This window comes from Ranitomeya variabilis, chromosome 6 (assembly GCF_051348905.1).
Source record: "Ranitomeya variabilis isolate aRanVar5 chromosome 6, aRanVar5.hap1, whole genome shotgun sequence".
Taxonomy (NCBI): Eukaryota; Metazoa; Chordata; class Amphibia; order Anura; family Dendrobatidae; genus Ranitomeya; species Ranitomeya variabilis.
In genome coordinates this window covers 48,548,753-48,575,453 of record NC_135237.1, presented here as the reverse complement: position 1 = coordinate 48,575,453, position 26,701 = coordinate 48,548,753, and the positions used below count along the sequence as shown (strand labels likewise).

The following is a 26,701-nucleotide window of genomic DNA, read 5'->3' as shown; positions in this document are numbered from 1 at the left end:
TTCAGCTAGTATATATATATATATGAACATCCGGTATGTCAGTTTTTGTTAATTATATGTTCACACGTTGCATTATTGCAGGGTTTTTTATGCCAAGTTTAAGCTATTTACAAAAAGCAGTCTTTTTATTAGTTTTTAGTGCATTTTTGGTGCATTTTTTTTTACTGCGGGTTTGCCAGGGTACATTTATCTCTTGTAAATGCTAATAAAGTTTAGTGCATAAAAAAAGTCTGATTCAGCTTCATCAGGTTTTATCACCAAAAACACAGCAAAACCTGATACCTGCGGTTTTTTTGCTGAGTTTTCGCACTACCCATTGCTTTCAATGGGTGAAAAATGGTGAAAGAAGTGACATGCTGCATTTTGCAAAAACCAAGCTCTTTGACAAAACAGTCAAAAAAAACAAAAAAAAAAACAATGTGTGTGCATGAGATTTCTGAGATCTCATACTTGCAGGTACTGTGAAACGTGGCTGAAAAATTGGCATTAAAAAAAACGCTGCAAAAACGTCATGTGTGAGCACAGCCATGATGTTTAGGTTTTTGACAGGTTTGACCTCTTGGTTGAAAGCTGTTATCATTTGCTGTCTCTTAAGAGATCCTAGACTAAGTTAAAAGAAAAACCGAGGGTTCATGGTTGCAACCTCTGCATTACACATTGTCACATACACAGACCACTCTCAGCTGTAATATTCTGTACAGTTACTTTGCAGATATCATTTTATCATCCAAGAGACCAGTTACTAATGTATTGATATTTATTAGTACCCAAAAACTCATTGAAAGATTGACAAAAAAATATTAATTTCTCAAAGACAATGACAGTTTTAATTTAATCGAATACACAATAACTAAATAACCTACTATACTGATGAAAACTTATATCAAACGAACAAGAAGATATGGATTCTGCAATTTTAGCTTTTGCTGTGTGGTACCAATGATTGTGATTTTTTGGGGGTAGTATTATTACTAATCCTAATGCTGTGTATAAGGCTCTAGCAAAAAAATTGTTTCATTTCTATATTACTTTTATAGTAAATAATCTTAATACAGTGATTCTAAACAGAAATAATGTATACTGTTTTTTGGACAATTTGTACACTATGTTAAACCATAAGGTAAGCAGAAGGTACTGCATAGGGGTAACTGAAATTCAAGGCTACCATTATATTGCAGCATATAAAAAGAGTAAATCATTTTATAGCCAAATTCATGCGAAAACACCAATATAATCACAGAATGTTATGTATTTTTATGCCCCAGTAGCTCGTTATCGTATTGCTTTTTACCATGGTCACTTAGTGGCATTTCTGATCAGTTTTGTGTTCCAGGTAAACTTGTAGCATTCTCCTTCTATGTTCCACGAGTTCGCTTACATTTTCATTTTCCTTTTTTTGGACATCCGGATGAAGTACAGAGTAGTCACTTCCCTGCCGACTCATACAGAAGTAGTTCCCGTCAAGACTACTGTAGTCCATCACATTGGATGTTGACATGGCATATCCTGGCAAACTCGCCTCTGGTTTTCTTATTTGGATATCAGTTGCTAGAGGATGAGCCCGGTAAATAACTGCAGGTGGTAACACTTTTTTATTCTTATTTTCATCGTTTTTAGGCTCCTCGTTGACATGCCCTGATTTTCTACAGGCTCCTACTGTCATCAAAAACACAGGTATAAATAACAAGCCATGAAGTGCCCCGAATGTGATGACGAGGAGCATGATCTTAAAAAAAGTTTTGAATATATAGCTTTTTGCTGCAGAAAGGGCAGCAATTCCTAAAATTGTTGACAAAGCCCCTTGTACAATAGGGTAACCCAGGACATGCAGAGCATCGATTACTCTCTGGTTAGCATTTGGTTTCCTGTTAGAAACACTCGCATATACAATATGAGCTGAAAAGTCAACCGAAAACCCGATACAGATGACAAGATTTATCATTGATACAGAATCTAAGTTGACTTTCCAGAAAAACATGAAGCCTGTCACGCCAGTTATGATGGATGCAATGGCAAATGTTACCCACAGTGCGCACAAGGGGTCTGGTATGAACAGAACTGAAATGACCAACATGACCACTGTTGCGACTACGATATTTTGAATTGTGTTTTGAATTATTATAAGATACTGGTCCCAGTAAATGAATAATGGATGATAGACAAATACTTCAACGTCACAATTGTCTGTGACATCTCGTAAATGGGTTAACATATTTTTACCATCATCCATGGTGACTATATTAATGGCCTGGATGAAGAACCTGGATGTCTTAATCTCATACCCATTAGTGATGATGTCTTGCCTAAATTGAGAAAAATTTAGATACACTTGATTTAAATGTTTAAGGAAATTCTCCTTATTGGTTATGTTCAGATTTTCTACCTTAGCAATTTCTTCATATGTTCTCAACCAAGACACTGTATATTCCTTGGCTATATTTTGATTATTTTCTAACTCTTGCAAACAAGCTTCAATGATCTCCTTTGTTTTTAGATCCCAGTAATCCGCTTCATTAGTTACCACCACCATAACCCTTGGACCATACTTAGAAAAGTATAAAGCTTCTACATCGTAAAATTGGGTCAAGGAAGAATTGACGTTGGCCAAATTTCGAATATCGATCCCATCTTGTATCTGAACGCTTCCATAAATGCTGGCAGATAAATATAACAGATACAAAAGTAACACCGATACTTTTGCCCACGGTTTTGTGAGAAATGGTCCGTAGAACTTATAAAAGAATGCAGTTATTGGATGTTCAGTTTCCGTTTCCCGAGTTGGGTCATATGCTCCCCCAACACAACAAGCGTTATACCAAAGGCTCCTTTTATCATCATTTTTGTTATTCACTTTCATGCACGTTAACCAATGTCTGTTTTTTGTTTCATGCATCCCATTCAAAGCTAATATTGCTCCGAAGAAAGTTATGCAGTAGATATAGCAGAACACCAGGGCAGTTCCTGTGTAAATGCAGAATGACTGCACGGAGGGAAAGTGGTTCATAATACCAATGTAGACAGCGAGTACATCCGTGAGTGTAGTGATGGTGATGGAAACTGCTGCTTCTTGGTACGTGTCAGCCATGCGTTCTTCAAGTGTACTCGTCACCTTTGTTTGCTGCCAACATGAGATTATAATGAACATATTGTCCACCCCGACTCCTATGCAAGACAAAGTAAAGAGCTATTACTGTGTTATTTACTGCAGCATTAAGGAAACTTACATCCTAGAATTGTGTACTAGAAAATGGGATATTTGATTGTGGGAAAATTCTGTTTACTGCTGTAAAGTCTGTTGCTGTCATATAAGCAATGCCAAATAAATTAACTAGGTAAAAAAATGGGTAAAAACAAAACAAAGACAGCAGAATCTGCAATTTTAAAAAATGCATATGTTAGTTAATGAATTTGGTTTTAGGGTTAGCGGACAAGGTCAACAAAACATTGGTGGTGGTATGTATGATGGTGTTGAAGTCTATAGGCTCCTCATATATCTGCCAATTAAAGACTAATAAATGGCTTCTTACAAAACTGACCTCTAGGTTTATTTTCATAGTTTATCATTGACATAGCTGAAAAATAACAAGTGCATGATATGAAATAAACACATGGGGAGAATGGTAGAAAATATAAGAGACTTTAAGTGTTGGACACCAGAAGACATGATACATTTTGTGCTATTATGAAAAAAATATTAAAGTGATTCATATTCCAACTCGTATCAATATTACAAACAAGAATTCTATACAATCATATTAGCATTTAAAAGATCATTTTAAAGTGTCCATATACCTTAACCCCTTTATGTTATGTCCTTTTCTTTGATGCGGGCTTGCCCACTGAGCACACATATTTCACGGCAGATGATGGCTGAATTAATCAGCTACCATCTGCCTCTAACAGCTGCGGGTGGAGTGGAGCTCCGCTCTCTCATGCTAACCTGTTATATGCCACTGTCAATCTCTGACAGCAGCATTTAGCATGCGCGGGCAAGAGGGAGCATCAATCCCTGCACCCTTTGGCACATCTGTGACATGATCGCAGGGCACCTATGGGTTGTCATGACAGCCGGTGGTCTGCGGTAAACCCCTGTGCCTGTCATTACAATAGTCCTGTGAAAGCCAGCATTTAGTTGGCATTGATAAGATACCGTGATATTAACTATACATAGTAGCGCCAATGCACTGCTATGTTAGAACAAGCAGTCGACTGCAGATTCAAATCCACTAAGGAGACTATTAAATACAATAACAAGTTTTAAAAAAGTTTTTAAAAATATGAAAAAAAACAAAAGTTCAAATGACTCACCTTTTGCCACTTTAAAAAGAAAACAAATAAATATATACACATATTTGGTATCGCTGCATTCAGAAAAGTTTGATCTGAATGTGTCACGGGGGTGCTGGGTAGACTAAGGCTGGCTACCCGGGCCCCTGCGATATCCCTCAGGCTAGGGAAAACCCTGTCTGTCCCTCTCCCAGAATTTACACTAATGGTGTGCTTGTCTGGGCCACCAGGCCTGACCCTGACTCCTGTTTCAGCCCTACGCTCAAACCTTCACCAGCCACCCAGTGATTAGACCACACACCAACCCCCACAGAAAGCACAGACAGGGAAAAACTAAAAATGCACCACGCCGCAGACACACAGGAAAACACTATAATGTGCACAGGGCAAAACAAATACAAATATGGGAAGGAGAAATATGACAAAGGATAATACACCACCAGATACGATATTTCTTCTCCTAGACCACCACTCCAGACCGGAATCACCAGGCACAAGGCGCAAGCTATAATCGGTGATGCCCAAAGTCCAGCAGAACTATTTAAAGGCAGTGGGCGAGACCCAGCCTCCAACCCGATTACCAGCTAGATTAACCCCGGACAACCTAGATAAAATCTAGTAGGCGCCACTGAGCGTATAGTGGACGAATGCGGAATTACCGCTGTCTGTCGGACGCCCTAGTGTGAATAGCGTCCAACATGACAGAATGGTAAACAGCGTAACGAGAAAAAAATGGAAAGACAAGAATGTTTCGTGTGTTTTTTGGCTGTTGCAACATGCAATAAAATGCAATAAGAGGCGGTGAAAACAACGTATCTACCTCACAATTGTATCAGTAAAAACATCAACTCAAGGTATAAAATATAAGCCATCACACATCTCATATCACAAAAACTGAAAATTGAAAGAATTAAAATATAAGCAAAACTACTTTTACCAATTTCCGAACTTTTTTTCACCACTTAAATAAAAAAATCTATAAATGTTTGGTATCTTTGTATTTATACTGACCGGAGAATCATGTTGCCAAGTCAGTATAGTGAACATGTTAAAGAATAAAAAAAACAATTGTGGAATTGCACATTTATGTAATTGTAACGCACTTGGAATTTTTTTTTCTGCTTTCTAGTGCATCAAATGATAAAACAAATGGAAAAATTAAAAAGGTACGGCTCTTGGAAGAAGGGGTGGTAAAAACTAAAGCTACACCCTCCCCCCCAGAAAACAGCCTGGTCATGAAGGTAGCTGTTCCTCTGGTGTCCGTTTATCAACCCTAAGAAGAAACAGAACAGGTGTTGAAATTCAATATGCCCAATCCTTCTTCTCCTCAATAGGGTTGAGCGAAACGGATCGGTCATTTTCAGAAATCGCCGACTTTTAGGCAAAGTCGGGTTTCATGAAACCCGAACCGATCCTAGTGTGGGATCGGCCATGCGGTACACGATCAGAGCGCCAAAGTCGCGTTTCGTATGACGCTGTTACCGCCGTTTTTCATCCAATGAAGGAGGACGCAGAGTGTGGGCAGCGTGATGACATAGTTCCTGGTCCCCACCACCTTAGACAAGGGCATGGCAGTGATTGGCTTGCTGTCTGCGGCGTCACAGGGGCTATAAAGGGGCGTGCACGCCGACCACCATCTGACTTCTGCCGATCTGAGCATAGGGAGAGTTTGCTGCAGTTAGTCAGAAGCAGGGACAGAGTTAGGGAGGAAATATAAACCCCCAAAATGCTTGTGCTGGAGCGATTTTCACTGTCCCACACCACCTTTTTGTGCAGGGACAGTGGAGGTCGTATTTTAGTGCAGCAGCTGCATAGCTGTGTGCACGGTGCTGTGCAAACCAACTGCTTTTTTCAAAGCAAAAATCCTGTTGCTCCTTTCTGCACAGTTACCTGTCTTGTTTATTTGTCCACACTTTTTTGTTCTGAAGTCCTATTTATTGCTGCCATACTTGTCCTGAGATCATTGTAGGGACTAGGGAGCGTGTTATTGCAGTAATTTTTTTTATTTTTTTTATAATAATTACAGCCACTTTCTGCCACGTTCATAGTGTTGTGTTATACCACAGGGCCTGAGTTGTGGTTCAGTGTCTCCCCCCAAAAGTGAGATAGTAATTCTCACACAGTTTATATTCTGCAGTACTGCTAGTGTGTCATATATCAGGCAGCCACTTTCTGCCACGTTCATAGTGTTGTGTTATACCACTGGGCCAGAGCTGTGGTTCAGTGTCTCCCCCCAAAAGTGAGATAGTATTTCTCACACAGTTTATATTCTGCTGTACTGCTAGTGTGTCATATATCAGGCAGCCACTTTCTGCCACGTTCATAGTGTTGTGTTATACCACTGGGCCAGAGTTGTGGTTTAGTGTCTCCCCCCAAAAAATGAGGAAGTCTGGTGGAAGAGGCCGTGGGCGGGGGTTGCCAGCTAGTACTGATGGTGGTGGTGGTGCTGCATCTGGTGGTAGTGGCAAAAGCACAGTACCACCTAAGGCTGGAGGTGTTGAGCCTGCGTCATCGTCTGGCTACACAAGGCCTCGAAGGCTCCCTTACCTGGGAGTAGGAAAACAGCTTTTAAAGCCGGAGCAGCAGGAAAAAGTTTTGTCTTTCCTTGCTGACTCAGCCTCTAGCTCTTTCGCCTCCTCTTCCCAAAGTTCAAAATCTAAGAGCAGCCAGTCGTCAGTGGATGCTTCCGGTCCAGAAAAAGACGTTTCCTTGTGTCCTTCTCCCAAACCAAAAGTGAAGGATGCGTCAGGCGACACTACAGGTTACTCCATGGAGCTCTTTTCCCATACCGTGCCAGGGTTAGAAAGGGAAATTGTACACTGCCCATTACAAGAAGAATCGGACATGGAGTGCACTGATGCACAGCCACAGCTAGATTATGATGCTGTTCCATTGACTCAGATCACTACATTGACCTCGCAGTTTCCTGAGCCAGAATCTGACCCTGATGAGACTATGGTGCCATGTATCGAACGCTATAGCACCGGCTTACACGGTGACACTGAGGAAGGTGCACATGACATTGTGGAGGAGGAGGTGATTGATGACCCAGTTCTTGACCCAGATTGGCAGCCATTGGGGGAAGAGGGTGCCGCTGGCACTAGCTCACAAGCGGAGGAGGGTTATCCGCAGCAACACCAATCTACACTCACCGGCCACTTTATTAGGTACACCATGCTAGTAACGGGTTGGACCCCCTTTTGCCTTCAGAACTGCCTCAAATCTTCGTGGCATAGATTCAACAAGGTGCTGGAAGCATTCCTCAGAGATTTTGGTCCATATTGACATGATGGCATCACACAGTTGCCGCAGATTTGTCGGCTGCACATCCCAAAGATGCTCCATACAAGGCAGGATGGATCCATGCTTTCATGTTGTTTACGCCAAATTCTGACCCTACCATCCGAATGTCGCAGCAGAAATCGAGACTCATCAGACCAAGCAACGTTTTTCCAATCTTCTACTGTCCAATTTCGATGAGCTTGTACAAATTGTAGCCTCAGTTTCCTGTTCTTAGCTGAAAGGAGTGGTACCCGGTGTGGTCTTCTGCTGCTGTAGCCCATCTGCCTCAAAGTTCGACGCACTGTGCGTTCAGAGATGCTCTTAGGCCTACCTTGGTTGTAACGGGTGGCGATTTGAGTCACTGTTGCCTTTCTATCAGCTCGAACCAGTCTGCCCATTCTCCTCTGACCTCTGGCATCAACAAGGCATTTCCGCCCACAGAACTGCCGCTCACTGGATTTTTTTTCTTTTTCGGACCATTCTCTGTAAACCCTAGAGATGGTTGTGCGTGAAAATCCCAGTAGATCAGCAGTTTCTGAAATACTCAGACCAGCCCTTCTGGCACCAACAACCATGCCACGTTCAAAGGCACTCAAATCACCTTTCTTCCCCATACTGATGCTCGGTTTGAACTGCAGGAGATTGTCTTGACCATGTCTACATGCCTAAATGCACTGAGTTGCCGCCATGTGATTGGCTGATTAGAAATTAAGTGTTAACAAGAAGTTGGACAGGTGTCCTAATAAAGTGGCCAGTGAGTGTACATCGCAACAGCTGTCATCAGCCAGGCCCGTATCAGGCCCAAAACGTGTGACAAAAACAGTTTTAGGACAGCGTGGCCAACCGCTGAAAGTTGCACAGCGTGCAATGCCTGAAAAGGAATTCCATATTAGGAAGAGTGCAGTGTGGCATTTTTTTGACCAAGATCCCAATGATCAGTCTAAAGTGATCTGTAAGAAATGCTCAAAGACCTTTAGCAGAGGGAAGATTCTTCAAAATTTAAATACAACATGCATGCGTAGACATTTAACCAACATGCACTTGCAAGCCTGGACTAATTACCAAACGTCCTGTACCATTGGTGCACCTGGTCAGAATGAAGGTAGTCAGCAACACTACATTGCTTCCCTCACTGTAAGCCCGCCGGTTCGGACACCACCAGCAGCAAATGTGGAGGGATCGTCGCAAGGCCAAAGCAGGCAGGGAATCAGAAGGTTATTGGTAGGAAGCACTGTATGTAGGCCAACATCACCAACTGTCTCTCAATCCGCCATGTCCACCACCACCACCACCGCTAGTTCCACCATCTGCAGGTCTCCTGTCCAGCTCACCCTAGAAGAGACTCTCGTGAGGAAAAGAAAGTACTCATCCTCTCATCCGCGTACACAGGGTTTGAACGCCCACATTGCCAGATTAATATCGTTAGAGATGATGCCCTACCGGTTGGTCGAAAGAAAAGCTTTCAAAGACCTGATGGCCTACGCAGTACCACGCTATGACCTACCCAGTCGCCACTTCTTTGCGAGAAAAGCCATCCCAGCCCTACACCAGCATGTCAAAGACCGCATTGTCCATGCACTGAGGCAGTCTGTCAGTGGAAAGGTGCACCTCACCACAGATGCATGGACCAGTAGGCATGGCCAGGGACGTTACGTGTCCATCACGGCGCACTGGGTTAATGTGGTGGATGCAGGGTCCACAGGGGACAGCCATAGTGGGACAGTTCTGCCTAGCCCACGGTCTAGGAAACAGTTGGCAGTAGGCGTTCGACACCCCTCCTCCTCCTCCTCCTCCTCCAGAAGCGACAGCTCATCCACAGAGCGCAGTCGCCTGGCAACTCCATCCGCAGCTTCCAGTGTTGCACACGAGGTGTCTCATTATGGAACAGCTAGTGGTAAGCGTCAGCAGGCTGTGTTGGAAATGAAGTGTTTGGGCGACAACAGACACACCGCGGAAGTACTGGCCGAGTTCTTGCAGCAAGAAAGTGAGTCATCGCTGGCCAGTGTACATCTTGAGGCAGGCAAGGTAGTCAGTGATAACGGAAGGAATTTTATGGCTGCCATAGCCCTTTCACAACTTAAACACATACCTTGCTTGGCTCACACTTTGAACCTGGTGGTGCAGTGCTTCCTGAAAAATTATCCGGAGTTACCAGCCCTGCTCCTGAAGGTGCGAAAACTTTGTTCGCACATCCGCCGGTCGCCCGTACACTCCAGCCGTATGCTGAACCATCAGCGATTGCTAAATCTTCCACTGCAACGCCTAATTATAGATGTTGCAACAAGGTGGAACTCCACACTGCACATGGTTCAGAGGCTGTGTGAACAGAGGCGTGCTGTCATTTATTTGTGGGAGGATACGCATACACGGGCAGGCAGTTGGATGGCAGACATGGAGTTGTCTGGTGTGCAGTGGTCGAAGCTACAAGACCTCTGTCAAGTCCTTCAGTGTTTTGAGGAATGCACACGGCTGGTAAGTGCAGACGACGCCATCATAAGCATGAGCATCCCACTTATGCGTCTGCTGATGCAAAGTTTGACGCACATTAAGGAGCAGGCATCTGCAGCCGAGGAGGAGGGAAGCCTTGATGACAGTCAGCCATTGTCTGGTCAGGGAACTGTCCAGGATGAGGTGGCGGACGAAGAGGATGAGGATGAGGATGATGGGGCTGTATATGTATGGGAGGAGGGAGCTTCTCAGGGGGCAATAGAAACTGGTGCCGTTGCAAGGTCTGGTACAGGTTTCTTGCGGGACACTTGTGATGTAGATTTGTGATGTAGATTTGCAAGAAAGTGCTCCTTAACCCAGCAGAAGCAGTGAATTGACACCTGGAACATTGGCCCACATGGCTGAGTATGCCTTGCGTATCCTAAAAAGGGACCCCGCATTGTCAAAATGATGACCGATGACGATTACTGGTTGGCCTGCCTAATGGATCCACGCTACAAAGGGAAATTGCAAAATATCATGCCACATGAGAACCTAGAGCAAATATTGGCTACCAAACAAGCAACTCTTGTAGACCGTTTGGTACTGGCATTCCCAGCACACAGCGGCGGTGATGGTTCTCACACGAGCCGTAGGGGGCAACATGGCAGAGGTGCTAGCGGTGCAGAAATCCGAAGTGGCGTTGGACAGAGGGGTTTTATGACAAGGTTGTGGAGTGATTTTTCAATGACCGCTGACACGACAGGGACAGCTGCATCGATTCAAAGTGACAGGAGACAGCATTTGTCCAGTATGGTTACAAACTACTTTTCCTCCCTTATCGATGTTCTCCCTCACAGGTCATTCCCCTTTGATTACTGGGCATCTAAACTAGACACCTGGCCTGAATTGGCAGAATATGCATTACAGGAGCTCGCTTGCCCTGCTGCCAGTGTGCTATCAGAAGGAGTCTTCAGTGCTGCTGGTTCAATACTGACCGAAAAAAGGACACGTCTGGCTACCCAAAATGTTGATGATCTAACCTTCATTAAAATGAACCAATCATGGATTTCACATTCTTTTGCCCCACCTTCCCCTGCTGACACGTAGTTTTCCTTTAAAAAGGTCTTGCTTTTGGACTCCTCTTACTGACTGCTCCAATTCCTCCATTTGCTGCTGCTGAATGTCCACCATAGGCCATTTTTAACACCTCCCTAAATGGGCTGACTCCCCCCACGGGCCCGTGGTCACCACTTGGCGCAAGCACCCATGCGAGTGCCGTTTGCCTGGACAGGTGGGTGTGCCCACTTTTGGCCGACGGCACTGGCACAGGGTCCCTCATCGTACAATTAAGTGTCTCTGGCGGTGGGGGTGCACACCCAACGTCAGACACACCGTCATAATATGAGGGGCCCTGGGCCACTACCGCTGCCCAAGAGAGAGTGTTCCCCCCCAGCTCAAACAGTGCTCCACCGCTGTTTAGTCGGTGCTGTTAAATCCTTCAATGGCACTGCCAATACAAATTGAGAGATGATAGTAAATATATACAGGGACCATGCCCTCCATTTTGACCTGTGAATACTGTGCGCGAACTACCACTATCTGGTACTCAGCAGAGGAACCCACCCCTGTACGTTGCTTTGCCACCTGTTTATTTACGAACATTTTTTTTGCAGACATTTAGCCTGCTTTACTATTTAGGCCAACGTACTGTGTCAGCCACTTATTCCAGTTGTCCTCCACCGAACAAAGCAGTGCCACCAGTTTACTCCTGTTACCAGTTTAGAACTGCATTGAGCCAACTTTTTATTTTAGGCCTAGTAAGTCTGTCTGCGCCACTCCTAGCAATCGTCCTCCGCTGACCAAACCAGTGCTGCCTGTGTACCCCTGTTACCCATTTTAAACTGCATTGAGCCAACTTTTTTATTTTAGGCCTAGTAAGTCTGTCTGTGCCACTCCTAGCAATCGTCCTCCGCTGACCAAACCAGTGCTGCCTGTGTACCCCTGTTACCCATTTTAAACTGCATTGAGCCAACTTTTTTATTTTAGGCCTAGTAAGTCTGTCTGCGCCACTCCTACTAATCATCCTCCGCTGACCAAAACAATGCTGCCTGTGTACCCGTTACCCATTTTGAACTGCATTGAGCCTACTTTTTTATTTTAGGCCTAGTAAGTCTGTCTGCGCCACTCCTAGCAATCGTCCTCCGCTGACCAAACCAGTGCTGCCTGTGTACCCCTGTTACCCATTTTAAACTGCATTGAGCCAACTTTATTATTTTAGGCCTACTAAGTCTGTCTGGGCCACTCCAGTCCTGACAATCGTCCTCCGCTTAACAACGCTCTGCCGCCTGTGTACCCCTGTAACCAATTTTAAACTGCATTGAGCCAACTTTTTTAATTTAGGCCTACTACCTTTGTCTGTCTGCGCCACTCAATACAGCTGTCCTTCACTGCACAAAGCAGAGCCTCAATTTGCAGCCGATATCACATATTAAAGTGCATTTGGCCTACTAGTTTGGTTGGGCCTACTAACAGTGTCTGCCGCTCCTTGGTATTCTCCTGTGTTTTTCTCCTGAGCTTCAATCTTCAGGCTTTCAGCCTATAGGAGTTTTAAAACTGCATTTGGCCTACTGGTTTGGTTGGGCCTACTAACGGTGTCTGCCGCTCCTTGCTGTTCTCCTCCACTGAACAAAGCATTGCTGCCTGTTTACTCCTGTTACCAATTTTGAACTGCATTTAGCCTACTTTATTCTTTGGGCCTATATCTGTGTTTCCTCCTCATCCTGCCCATTGCCCAGCCACTGCTAGATGAGTCTGCCGGTACATTGACCCAGACCACTACATTCCCCTTGCACTCTACATAGCCAGTATCTGACCCTGCAGAAAGTCTGGTTCCCCTTCCCACATACTATACCACCTTACACGGGGACAAAGAGGAAGGTGCAGATGAAAGTGCAGGTTCCTTCAACAGGTGGGGGGGGCATACTCGTTGGCGACGTCACTGGCACAGGGCCCCTCATAGTATGCAAAAGTGTCTCTGCCGGTGGGAGGCGCCCCCGCCGTCAATCACTACGCCATACTTTGAAGGGCCCTGTGCCAGTGGCAATGCGAACGAGTGTGCCCCCCCTGCTTGCTCAGGATCACAGCACTTGCAAAGTTGAAATACTTACCTCTCCCTGCTCCACCGCCGTGACGTAGTCCGCGTTTCCTGGGCCCACGAAAAACTTGAGCCAGCCCTACTCCCCCCACAACTGTTGCCAAATGACCCCCAAATTTTCAATGGCTAACTATTATTATAAGGTAAATTAAGATTGACAAGCTTAAGTAACAAGAATTGATGTTTTTGGCATTAAAATGGGCTTTGTTGGTGTTTTCCTGTCCTCCACTCACTGCCGACTTTGATTCTCCATTGACTTTCATTGGGTTTCGTGTTTCAGTCAGATCCCCGACTTTTCGCAATAATCGGCCGATTTCACCTGACCCGACTTTTGACAAAGTTGGGTTTCGCGAAACCCGACTCGATCCTGAAAAAGTAAAAGTCGCTCAACCCTACTCCTCAACATTACCTGCCACTTGACAATCGGGTGGCCTTCATGTGCACAAGATAAACAAGATTTTTTGGTTCAGCCCACTTTTGTTTTTTGTATATGAGAACTTTTACACTACTTGAATAAATCATCTTTTTTTTTGTTCTGCAAAAAAACGTTTTCTGACTATTCTACAGTTTCATTGCTCTTACATTAAAAAAATGCTTTTCAGCACTAGAGAGTGAAACTTTTTTGTGACTTCCATTGATGGCTATTGCTTTTTTTCAGTAGAAGAACATTGGATTTCCAGGCTTAAAAACTAAAACACCAACCCTATCCCGCTCTACTCCAAAATGATTCATCACAAGGCCACCATACACATAAGATACACAACTCGTCCCACTGAAATAATTGATGGAAAAACCTTAATGAGGGTTTTAAAGTAGCAAACTGACATTACATTTTGTTAGAGAATGTAGATTATAATGTTCTCTGAACAGGAACCGATAACAGTTAGCTTTTGTTGTATCTTTGTTGTCATTTTATAAACATAATAAAATTGTAATAATACCTAAATATCTCTTACCAAGAATCAGAAAAGGTGCATATGCAACGGTCCTGGCAAATGGTACCCCACACAGTAAAAGCAACCCAAAACTTGCCAATATGGCTAATCCAGGTGATATCACTCCAATCGTAGTCAACCAAATTTTATTTCTTACGTTGTCAAAACTAAAACAAAGCAGAAGAGAATTTATTCTTTGTAACATTGTGATGATCATGTCAAAATTATTGTCATTTATGTATTGTATAATGTTTTAAATACCCATCTCTTTCATAACAAAATATCCTATAACCTATGCTGACTTGTTCTGATACATTGGGATTTTTGAAACCTCATGTGCTTGTATTGTGCTGTACTGTGTCACTTTTTCACACAAGTGTACAGTACAAACCAAAAGTTTGGACACACCTTCTCATTTAAAGATTTTTCTGTATTTTAATGACTATGAAAATTGTACACAAGAGAAATTTGTTGCAAGATTCAAAAGTAGATTTTTATTTTGGTGCATCCAGCTCAACATATAAACGTTTTCGGTCTCGACAACTGAGACCTTCATCAGATATAGTTGTCAAAGCTGCAATGTATATGCAAAAAAAACACAAGAGAAATGCTTTTAAACAAAGAGAATACTGTTGCACAATAACACATGAGAAATAAATGACAAAGTATGCGATCCATACTGTATTATTAAAGAGACAGTCTGCATAAAATACAAGTAATGGCATGCAGCACGGGTTGCGGAATGGGTGGATCCGGCCTAGACCAGCGTGAAGCGTGAATCCTGTTCAAAAAGTGCTGGAGAGTGTACACGTGTTAAGGTTATGCTAGGTGGAAGAGAAAATGAAAAGGTAACATTAAAAAGGTAACATGAAGGACTTGAGATATGACCTCGTGGTGGGTCTAACATTGCGTCAAAAGCACTATCCTAGGTAAAGGATACGGGAAGTGGAAAAACCCTCCACTGATGGGTGTGGGGGTGTGCTACTAAGGTGCACAGTGGGCTACCTGTAAAAGAGAGAATACGCATCAGAGCATTAAGATCAAGGAGCTACACGGTGAAGGGGCACACAATGCCATGTGGGATACATGCCAGAAAGTCTAACGGGTGACCACCTGATAACCCAGAAAACTAATATATGGTATAGGGTATAGGGCTGGACACGGCCCGAGGAGGAATACCTGGAGACCAAGGGTGGTGTGTGTGGGTCACACACTGGGTGTATAGCCAGGGAGCGGGAGCGCAAGGCGCCTGTAGGATGGAATGAAAATACATATGACAGCTGCAGGGCTATGAGGAAAGGCTGTCCTAAACCTGGATGTCATACCTGAGACAATGAAGGGCAGTGTGAGGCGCTTGTAGCAAAGCGAGGTACTCGCAGGGTGAGGAGCGCTGTGGACAACAGGTATGGACAAAGGATTAGTTGGACTGGAGCCAGACTGGAGGTAAGGCAGAGCCAGCGCTGGGCTGGGACCGGCTGTAGTATTTTACCTGAACGATACCGCTGCCAGGGGTGAAGTAGACGCTGTGCTGCTGTGCAGGGAGACGCTCCCGGGGCTGCTAGGAGCGCAGCACTTCCGGGTATAAGAGCGCGCTGGGGTGCGTCACCTGACGCCCGACGTCATCGGATCATGTGACCGGAGGAGCCGGCGCATGCGCAGGAGAGCCGATGTGAGTGCCAGTAGGGATAAGCGCAGAGAGAGCCGGCGCTTGCGCAGTGGGCCCCAGGGAGCAGAGTAAATGGATATTGGGCTGCATCGCAGTACATAGGAGTGTACAGGCTGGATAGAGAGGGCAGGGGACTACAACTAATACGGTGTTGAACACCCCAAAGGCATCTGGCAAAAGGTCACCCCGGGTATATAGAGAAATAATTAACCCTCTATAACAAGGCATGTGGTGCATACTATACCGTGTGCAGTGCTCAGTGCGAGGAGTGCATTTAACGGTTCTGTAGAAAAAGACAGAAATGGGTACAGATTAAAGATTAATAAAACAAATATTATGTTACATTACAGTGTGCACCCAAAAGGTGCTACAGAACCTACAGTAAAAACAATATGGTAACAAAACCAGGCAACATATCAGATACACAGAAGGGGGTGAGAGCACAAAATAGTGCAAAACTACCCCCTGCCTAAAGCAAAACCAACTCCATGAATAACATGCAAAAAGGAGAAAACTGGGAGCAGATAGGTATAAATATAATACAAAGTACTTTATTAGATAACACACAAGTTACATGCTTGATAGCAAGATACATAAAAACATATTAACAACGCATAGAATGCCCAAGGATGGGAATAAAAGGAGGAGGACACCCCCGGTGTGCGCTGTTTTAGAGGAGATCACCACATGCTAACATACAGTGTATAAAGGGCATGCTGCTGTGTATCCAAGGCTATCTATAGTAGCATAAAGATGCCATGTGGCGGTTGGAAAGGTATTTAGCTAGCAGCACTTACCCAAAGAGGAATCTCCAATGCAGGGCACACCGGGTGGGATCCACTAGACGCAACCCCCGACGCGCGTTTCGCCCGCTTAGAGGATGGCTTTCTCAAGGGGAGATGAAGCCGAACGTGCATGATGCCCCTTAAGTACATCCGGTCGATGTACAAGCAATATATCATCCAATAAGTGTGAGCCGTCGGTATCGGCATGTCCGGCGCCTGCGCGCGCCCCGCACCAGGTCCGGCGCCCCAGACTGGCGTCACCCACCGCGAGCGCGCCTGGGAAGTGAGCCCAGAGCGCACGCGCGGGGGGCCGTGACGCCGCCGAGACGACGAACACAGGAGAGGGGCACAGCGCAGGCGCACTGCCGTAACCTGACAGACATGGGTGAGTAGTTGCGGGATGTATGAGCGCATGCGCGCATCCCGGACCAGGCCAAACGTCACAGCAGGCGTCATGCCGGCGGGCGCGCCCGGGGGTGGGAAACCCCAGAGCCCACACGCCCAGCAAATGAGACGCCGCTGCGACGAAAGGCGGGACAGGGCATGCGGCGCATGCGCTCCACCGCAAGACACAGGCCCAATATAGGCAAGCATTTAATGCAGCACCCAGGGACATAGGAGTAAATAGAATGAAAAATGTGTATATACATCAGTGACCACACATACAAGCTAAGCCAAATGTAATATGTCATGAAGACAAAAGCATTATATATATAAATGAATAAAGCATTATGTCAAGTACAGAAACTGCTGAGCCATAAAGCAAAGCAGAATAAAAGCAAAATAGTCCGTCAGATGTTAATTGGGACGATGGTGATACTGTGGTCAATGGTGAAAGCAGCTTGGATGAATTCGGATCCTATGAGCTAAAGGACATCAGGACATCAGCCCTAATATTGTGATAAAGAAAAAATGAAAAAATGTTAAAATACAATAAAAACAATGCAAAAGGATCCCAGATGGGTATCCTACTCCAGGGGAAAGATGTTACAGCCAGAGGGAAAAGAGTAAGCACACAAAAAACCACTAAAATGTGATAAAATATGTATAGGAGCACTAAGGAGAACATTAAATCGCAGGGACAATTATAGATTATATTAATGGAGAAAAATATCAGAAGAATATGTATATATATACTGAATGGTGCCTCCACGAGACACCCAAATGAGTATACTTAAAGGAAAGAAGAAAAACTTAAATACTCATTCAGTCCCTTAGGTACCATTGTATCAATACGAACAATCCAACCAGCTTCACGCTGGGCGAGCACTTTTTTGTAATTGCCCCCCCGTATGCCAAGATGAATACTTTCGATACCTCTGATCCGAAGAGTACCCGCATCACAGCCATGAAATAGTTTAAAATGGCGCGGGATAGTCTTCAGCTCAGAGTCATCGTCTATAGTTTTGGCAGCCTCTATGTCTCTAACATGTTCACGGACACGTACGCGCAACTCCCTGGACGTCAGTCCGATGTAGATCAGGGAGCACCCACATGTGGCATAATACACCACATTGGACGTACCACATGTGATGCGCTGCCTGATGGAGAATTCTTTTTTACCGTCAGAAGATTTAAACGTAGTAGCCCGTATGATGTTATTACATGTCATACAATGCCCGCACTGGTAAGAGCCCAATAATGGACCCCTCGTGCTAAAAGGGTTCGTTATGGGTGGCACATAGTGGCTACGAACTAACATATTACTCAGATTGGGGGATCTTTTAGCCGTCATGAGTGGAAATTCGCCCAGGGCCTGAGCCAATATGGGCTCGGTCATCAGAACAGGCCAATGTTTTTTCAAAATGCCTCTCATGTTGGACCATTCATGGTTGTAAGTAGTAATGTACCTAATTTTACCTCCATCTGTCCCACTACTGCGGTTATTGGAAACAGTCAAATCTTGGAGGGTTTGACGGTTAAGTCCCCCAAAACACCAACCTTTTATCTGCTTCCTAAGGTGCACAAGGACCCCGTCAAACCACCGGGACGTCCGATCGTGTCAGGCATTGTATGGCATGTAATAACATCATACGGGCTACTACTGACGTCCAGGGAGTTGCGCGTACGTGTCCGTGAACATGTTAGAGACATAGAGGCTGCCAAAACTATAGACGATGACTCTGAGCTGAAGACTATCCCGCGCCATTTTAAACTATTTCATGGCTGTGATGCGGGTACTCTTCGGATCAGAGGTATCGAAAGTATTCATCTTGGCATACGGGGGGGCAATTACAAAAAAGTGCTCGCCCAGCGTGAAGCTGGTTGGATTGTTCGTATTGATACAATGGTACCTAAGGGACTGAATGAGTATTTAAGTTTTTCTTCTTTCCTTTAAGTATACTCATTTGGGTGTCTCGTGGAGGCACCATTCAGTATATATATACATATTCTTCTGATATTTTTCTCCATTAATATAATCTATAATTGTCCCTGCGATTTAATGTTCTCCTTAGTGCTCCTATACATATTTTATCACATTTTAGTGGTTTTTTGTGTGCTTACTCTTTTCCCTCTGGCTGTAACATCTTTCCCCTGGAGTAGGATACCCATCTGGGATCCTTTTGCATTGTTTTTATTGTATTTTAACATTTTTTCATTTTTTCTTTATCACAATATTAGGGCTGATGTCCTGATGTCCTTTAGCTCATAGGATCCGAATTCATCCAAGCTGCTTTCACCATTGACCACAGTATCACCATCGTCCCAATTAACATCTGACGGACTATTTTGCTTTTATTCTGCTTTGCTTTATGGCTCAGCAGTTTCTGTACTTGACATAATGCTTTATTCATTTATATATATAATGCTTTTGTCTTCATGACATATTACATTTGGCTTAGCTTGTATGTGTGGTCACTGATGTATATACACATTTTTCATTCTATTTACTCCTATGTCCCTGGGTGCTGCATTAAATGCTTGCCTATATTGGGCCTGTGTCTTGCGGTGGAGCGCATGCGCCGCATGCCCTGTCCCGCCTTTCGTCGCAGCGGCGTCTCATTTGCTGGGCGTGTGGGCTCTGGGGTTTCCCACCCCCGGGCGCGCCCGCCGGCATGACGCCTGCTGTGACGTTTGGCCTGGTCCGGGATGCGCGCATGCGCTCATACATCCCGCAACTACTCACCCATGTCTGTCAGGTTACGGCAGTGCGCCTGCGCTGTGCCCCTCTCCTGTGTTCGTCGTCTCGGCGGCGTCACGGCCCCCCGCGCGTGCGCTCTGGGCTCACTTCCCAGGCGCGCTCGCGGTGGGTGACGCCAGTCTGGGGCGCCGGACCTGGTGCGGGGCGCGCGCAGGCGCCGGACATGCCGATACCGACGGCTCACACTTATTGGATGATATATTGCTTGTACATCGACCGGATGTACTTAAGGGGCATCATGCACGTTCGGCTTCATCTCCCCTTGAGAAAGCCATCCTCTAAGCGGGCGAAACGCGCGTCGGGGGTTGCGTCTAGTGGATCCCACCCGGTGTGCCCTGCATTGGAGATTCCTCTTTGGGTAAGTGCTGCTAGCTAAATACCTTTCCAACCGCCACATGGCATCTTTATGCTACTATAGATAGCCTTGGATACACAGCAGCATGCCCTTTATACACTGTATGTTAGCATGTGGTGATCTCCTCTAAAACAGCGCACACCGGGGGTGTCCTCCTCCTTTTATTCCCATCCTTGGGCATTCTATGCGTTGTTAATATGTTTTTATGTATCTTGCTATCAAGCATGTAACTTGTGTGTTATCTAATAAAGTACTTTGTATTATATTTATACCTATCTGCTCCCAGTTTTCTCCTTTTTGCAAGTAAAAACAATATACATGTACAATATTACAAATATGCCGAGACGTCGTAGTCTCTATTGAGTCCCTTTGGTTCTAAGGTTTGCAAGGAATAAATCCAGTAAGCCTCCCTTTTGAGGAGTAAACTGACACGGCTTTGGCCCCTTCTTGGAGTATCTACCTGTTCCAGGACCTGAAAGCGGAGCTGAGAAATGTTGTGGTTTTGTTTGGAAAAATGATAAGGGAGAGGTAGGTGTGTTTTATTGCAGCGGATTGTGGATTTGTGTTGGGCCACTCTGTCTCTTATTGGCTGTGTGGTTTCACCTACATATGCCAGCCCGCAGGGGCATTTGATAACGTAAATGACATGTGTGGATTCGCAGGTGAAGAAACCTTTTATGGGGATGGCCTTGCCTGTTTGAGGGTGAGAGACTGAGGGCCCCCTCTGAACATTGCTGCACTGTAGGCAATTCAGACACGGAAATGTACCTTGTCTCTGGGTTTGTAGAAAGGATTGTTTGGGGACCCTATTGCTTGAGCCAATGTCCGCTTTCACTAGTTTGTCCCTAAGGTTTCTAGCTCATTTGAAACAGGACATGAAGGGCGCTCTAAATTCTGGAATACTAGGGTAGCTTTTTGTGAGGATACAGGCAAGGCCATCCCCATAAAAGGTTTCTTCACCTGCGAATCCACACATGTCATTTACGTTATCAAATGCCCCTGCGGGCTGGCATATGTATCCGCTGCAATAAAACACACCTACCTCTCCCTTATCATTTTTCCAAACAAAACCACAACATTTCTCAGCTCCGCTTTCAGGTCCTGGAACAGGTAGATACTCCAAGAAGGGGCCAAAGCCGTGTCAGTTTACTCCTCAAAAGGGAGGCTTACTGGATTTATTCCTTGCAAACCTTAGAACCAAAGGGACTCAATAGAGACTACGACGTCTCGGCATATTTGTAATATTGTACATGTATATTGTTTTTACTGTAGGTTCTGTAGCACCTTTTGGGTGCACACTGTAATGTAACATAATATTTGTTTTATTAATCTTTAATCTGTACCCATTTCTGTCTTTTTCTACAGAACCGTTAAATGCACTCCTCGCACTGAGCACTGCACACGGTATAGTATGCACCACATGCCTTGTTATAGAGGGTTAATTATTTCTCTATATACCCGGGGTGACCTTTTGCCAGATGCCTTTGGGGTGTTCAACACCGTATTAGTTGTAGTCCCCTGCCCTCTCTATCCAGCCTGTACACTCCTATGTACTGCGATGCAGCCCAATATCCATTTACTCTGCTCCCTGGGGCCCACTGCGCAAGCGCCGGCTCTCTCTGCGCTTATCCCTACTGGCACTCACATCGGCTCTCCTGCGCATGCGCCGGCTCCTCCGGTCACATGATCCGATGACGTCGGGCGTCAGGTGACGCACCCCAGCGCGCTCTTATACCCGGAAGTGCTGCGCTCCTAGCAGCCCCGGGAGCGTCTCCCTGCACAGCAGCACAGCGTCTACTTCACCCCTGGCAGCGGTATCGTTCAGGTAAAATACTACAGCCGGTCCCAGCCCAGCGCTGGCTCTGCCTTACCTCCAGTCTGGCTCCAGTCCAACTAATCCTTTGTCCATACCTGTTGTCCACAGCGCTCCTCACCCTGCGAGTACCTCACTTTGCTACAAGCGCCTCACACTGCCCTTCATTGTCTCAGGTATGACATCCAGGTTTAGGACAGCCTTTCCTCATAGCCCTGCAGCTGTCATATGTATTTTCATTCCATCCTACAGGCGCCTTGCGCTCCCGCTCCCTGGCTATACACCCAGTGTGTGACCCACACACACCACCCTTGGTCTCCAGGTATTCCTCCTCGGGCCGTGTCCAGCCCTATACCCTATACCATATATTAGTTTTCTGGGTTATCAGGTGGTCACCCCGTTAGACTTTCTGGCATGTATCCCACATGGCATTGTGTGCCCCTTCACCGTGTAGCTCCTTGATCTTAATGCTCTGATGCGTATTCTCTCTTTTACAGGTAGCCCACTGTGCACCTTAGTAGCACACCCCCACACCCATCAGTGGAGGGTTTTTCCACTTCCCGTATCCTTTACCTAGGATAGTGCTTTTGACGCAATGTTAGACCCACCACGAGGTCATATCTCAAGTCCTTCATGTTACCTTTTTAATGTTACCTTTTCATTTTCTCTTCCACCTAGCATAACCTTAACACGTGTACACTCTCCAGCACTTTTTGAACAGGATTCACGCTTCACGCTGGTCTAGGCCGGATCCACCCATTCCGCAACCCGTGCTGCATGCCATTACTTGTATTTTATGCAGACTGTCTCTTTAATAATACAGTATGGATCGCATACTTTGTCATTTATTTCTCATGTGTTATTGTGCAACAGTATTCTCTTTGTTTAAAAGCATTTCTCTTGTGTTTTTTTGCATATACATTGCAGCTTTGACAACTATATCTGATGAAGGTCTCAGTTGTCGAGACCGAAAACGTTTATATGTTGAGCTGGATGCACCAAAATAAAAATCTACTTTTGAATCTTGCAACAAATTTCTCTTGAGTGCCAAGTATATTTTCAGTCGCAAATTACGGGTTGGATCCCCAACTTGAGCACCTCCCAAGAATCCCTGAGTGCCGTGGTCACCTCTTTCCATATGAAAATTGTACATTCACACTGAAGGCATCAAAACTATGAATTAACACATGGGGAATTATATACTTAACAAAAAAGTGTGAAACAACTCAAAATATGTCTTATATTCTAAGTTCCTCAAAGTAGCCACCTTTTGCTTTGAAGACTGCTTTGCACACTCTTGGCATTCTCTTGATGAGCTTCAAGAGGTAGTCACCGGGAATGGTCTTCCAACAATCTTGAAGGAGTTCCCAGAGATGCTTAGCACTTGTTGGCCCTTTTGCCTTCACTCTGCGGTCTGTACTGTATATTCTAAAATATTCTTATTATTGGAGTCTAAAAAATGTGCCCCCTTCCTGGTTTCCTATTCTTTTGCATGTTTGTCACACTTAAATGTTTCTGACCATGAAGCAAATGTAAATATTAGACAAAGATAACACAAGTGAACACAAAATGCAGTTTTTAAATGAAGGTTGTTATTAACAAGGGAAAAAGAAATCCAAACCTAAAGGGACCTGTATGAAAAAATGATTGCCCCCTAAACTTAATAACTGGTTGGGCCACGTTTAGCAGCAACAACTGCAGTAAAGCATTTGCGATAACTTGCAATGAGTCTTTTATAACGCTCTGGGGGAATTTTGTCCCACTCATCTTTGCAGAATTGTTATAATTTAACCACATTGGAGGGTTTCCAAGCATGAACCGCATTTTTAAGGTTATGCCACAGCATCTTAATTGGATTAAGGTCAGAACTTTGACTAGGCCACTCCAAAGTCTTAATTTTGTTTTTCTTTAGCCAATCAGAGGTGGACTTGCTAGTGTTCTTTGGATCATTGTCCTGTTGCATAACCCAAGTGCACTTAAGCTTGAGGCTACAAACAGATGCCGGACATTCTCCTTCAAGATTTTTGGTAGACAGCAGAATTCATGTTCCATTTACCACAGCAAGTCTTCCAGGTCCTGAAGCAGTAAATCAGCCCCAGACCATCACACTACCACCACTATATTTTTTCTGTTGGTATGATGTTCCTTTTCTGAAATGCTCTGTTACTTCTATTCCAGATTTAATGGGATAAACACCTTCAAAAAATTTAACTTTTGTCTTGACAGTCCACAGAGTATACTCCCAAAAGTCTTGGAGATCATCAAGATGTTTTCTGGCAAAACGGAGATGAGCTTTTATGTTCTTATTGCTCTGCAGTGGTTTTCGTATTGGAACTCTACCATACAGGTAATTTTTGGCCTGTCTCTTTCTTATGGTGGCGTCATAAAGACTGACCTTAACTGAGGCAAGTGAGACCTGCAGTTCTTTGGATGCTGTTGTGGGCTCTTTTGTGACCTCTTGGATGAGTCATTGCTGCGATCTTGGGGTAATTTTGGTTGGCTGGCCACTCCTGGAAAGGTTCACCACTGTTCCCTATTTTCGTCATTTGTGTCTAATGGCTGTCACTGTGGTTTCCTGGAGTCCCACAGCTTTGGAAATGACTTTATAACCTTTTCCAGACTAATAGATCTCAGTTACTTTGTTTCTTATTTGTTCCAGAATTTCTTTGGACTACTTAACTTTGTCAAGCAGGTCCTATTTGAGTGATTTCTTGATTGAGAACAGGTGTTGCAGTAATTAGGTGTGGCTAGGGAATTTGAAGTCAGCTTCCCAAAGATGTGATAATCCACAATTAATTTATGTTTGTTTTTTGGGGGGAATCACTTTTCCACACAGGGCCCTGTAGTTATGGACTTCTTTTTCCCATAAAAATAAAGACCTTCATTTAAAAACTGCATTTTGTGTTTACTTGTGTTATCTTTGTCTAATTTTTTTTTTTTGTGATCTGAAACATTTAGGGGGTGACAAACATGCGAAAGAATAGGAAATCAGGAAGGGGGCAAACTCTTTTTCACACAACTGTATATAAATATATAAGAATATATATACATTCACCATGGGTGACCTTGCATTGCAAGCTCTTCCCTTGAGAATATGATTTCAGTGACAGTTAAAATATCATCAGCTTCAGCATGAGTTCCAGAATTCACTTACCTTATGCAAGATAGTATAGAGAACAACATTGTCACAACATATGTGATTGAGAACAACGGGATGATGCTTTCTGTGCTTTCTTCAAACTCTTTTTGTAGAGAAATAGATGTTGAATGATAAATCTGTATGTCATGCAAAAAAGATTATTTTAATATATGCAATATATACACATTACAGCTTTTTCTTCCCAAATACAAATGTATACAAAAGTGGAGCAGTCATATGTTTTCATTAGGGAGAAAGCAGCCATCAGACACCTCCAGCTGAGTGTCATCCCTTTGAACAACAGGTGTGGGCATCTAAATTTATAGTGGTATTCCCACAATTGTAAGTTATTCCCTATCTACTGTATATGATAAGAGACAACTGGCCGCTCAATGGGAGTTCAACCACTGGGACGCCCATGTATCCCAGGAATGAGGCGCAAGATCCTGAGAATGAAGTCTTGAATCAACTACATGTGACAATGCTCAACTTCCACTCCATAACAATGGGACTACCGGAAACAGTAGAGACCTATTCTAGACTTTCTCTTGCCGGCCCATAGAAATGTATTGGAATGGAGGTCAATCAGTCGTAGATTTGTTCTATTTAAGATGAGGCTGCTCTGCAGATGGGGCTCTAGGGGTCCCAGCAATAATTAAATCTCGTATGCTATGAATAGGGGATAATTTGCAATTAAGATCCTTCTCTCTAATGAGATCACAAGTTGTTTTTTTTACATACTTCCCGAACATATACTTACAGGTAACAAAAAAAAACCACGTATGCTTTCTACTATATTCCTAATTCATAAGGTGATTTACAATACTGAGAGATATTCTAAATCAAATCGAAAAAAAAAGCCCACAAAATACAACAATATCATAGCTTACCTTCAATGATTTCAGCTGCAATTTTTCTATTTCATGAGGAAGAACCTCCATGAAGTACTCAAGCCATTCCAGGCTGATATTTTGGATTTTATCATCATCATCCTTCAAGTAATATAAAAACCGTAGAGCCTGGGCTTTCTGTAACTGGTTGCCAGGACCAAGGGTCACTCCTCCAATGTACAGTCCGACGTACTCCCCATTAAACAGCATTGGGTATGTTATTAGGATTTCTTCTGTACTATTACTCATTGAGGAGAGTAATGGGTTGGCTGGAAGACAGGAGTGATCATTGACTTCAGCACATAGTTGTCTAAATCTTAGATGAGACTTTGAGGTCAGGTTTTTCACAGTTGTGTCCAACTTCACTAGCTCCTTGAAGTTGCTTCTATTGAGGATATTCTTTGACGTGGTTACAATAATAAGGGAAGCAAATCTGTTTGCCATATACAGCCGCTGTGCTGAAAATTGGCCTGATTCATTCATCGGGAAATGCTTCTTGATAAAATCTCTCTGGCCTTTTGCGATGCTTCCTTCTGGAATGAAGAGCTCTTGTAACTTGTTAAATTCTCTTTCTTCCAGGAAATAAAACCCAGCTCCTAACCCAACTGATAAAATAACAGGGATAATGATGAAAAACCACGGGTTCCTGGCTATTAGTTTTCCCAGTTTGCGAAATCCCCTAGAAAGTGGCCTTTCTAAGCAGTCAGCATGGCACCCACTTGTATTAAGATGGTCTGTGCACATTTTATGAACCTAATTCACTAGCAATGCTCAGTTGTCCAAAGTAATATAGTTCTGATAGTCAGTGAAAAGCTCAGTACAC

The 26,701-nt window shown here is 44.2% G+C and overlaps 1 protein-coding gene across 1 annotated transcript; it reads right to left on the bottom strand.

Moving 5' to 3' along the window:
* Positions 1 to 1,300: 1,300 nt before the first annotated feature.
* LOC143783214 (patched domain-containing protein 3-like) lies at positions 1,301 to 26,622 on the bottom strand. Its single transcript, XM_077271634.1, has 4 exons — positions 25,879 to 26,622; positions 25,004 to 25,125; positions 14,110 to 14,255; positions 1,301 to 3,162 (listed from the first exon to the last, which is right to left on the bottom strand). Exons 1-4 carry the CDS (start codon positions 26,620 to 26,622, stop codon positions 1,301 to 1,303), a joined length of 2,874 nt encoding a protein of 957 aa, XP_077127749.1.
* Positions 26,623 to 26,701: the final 79 nt, after the last annotated feature.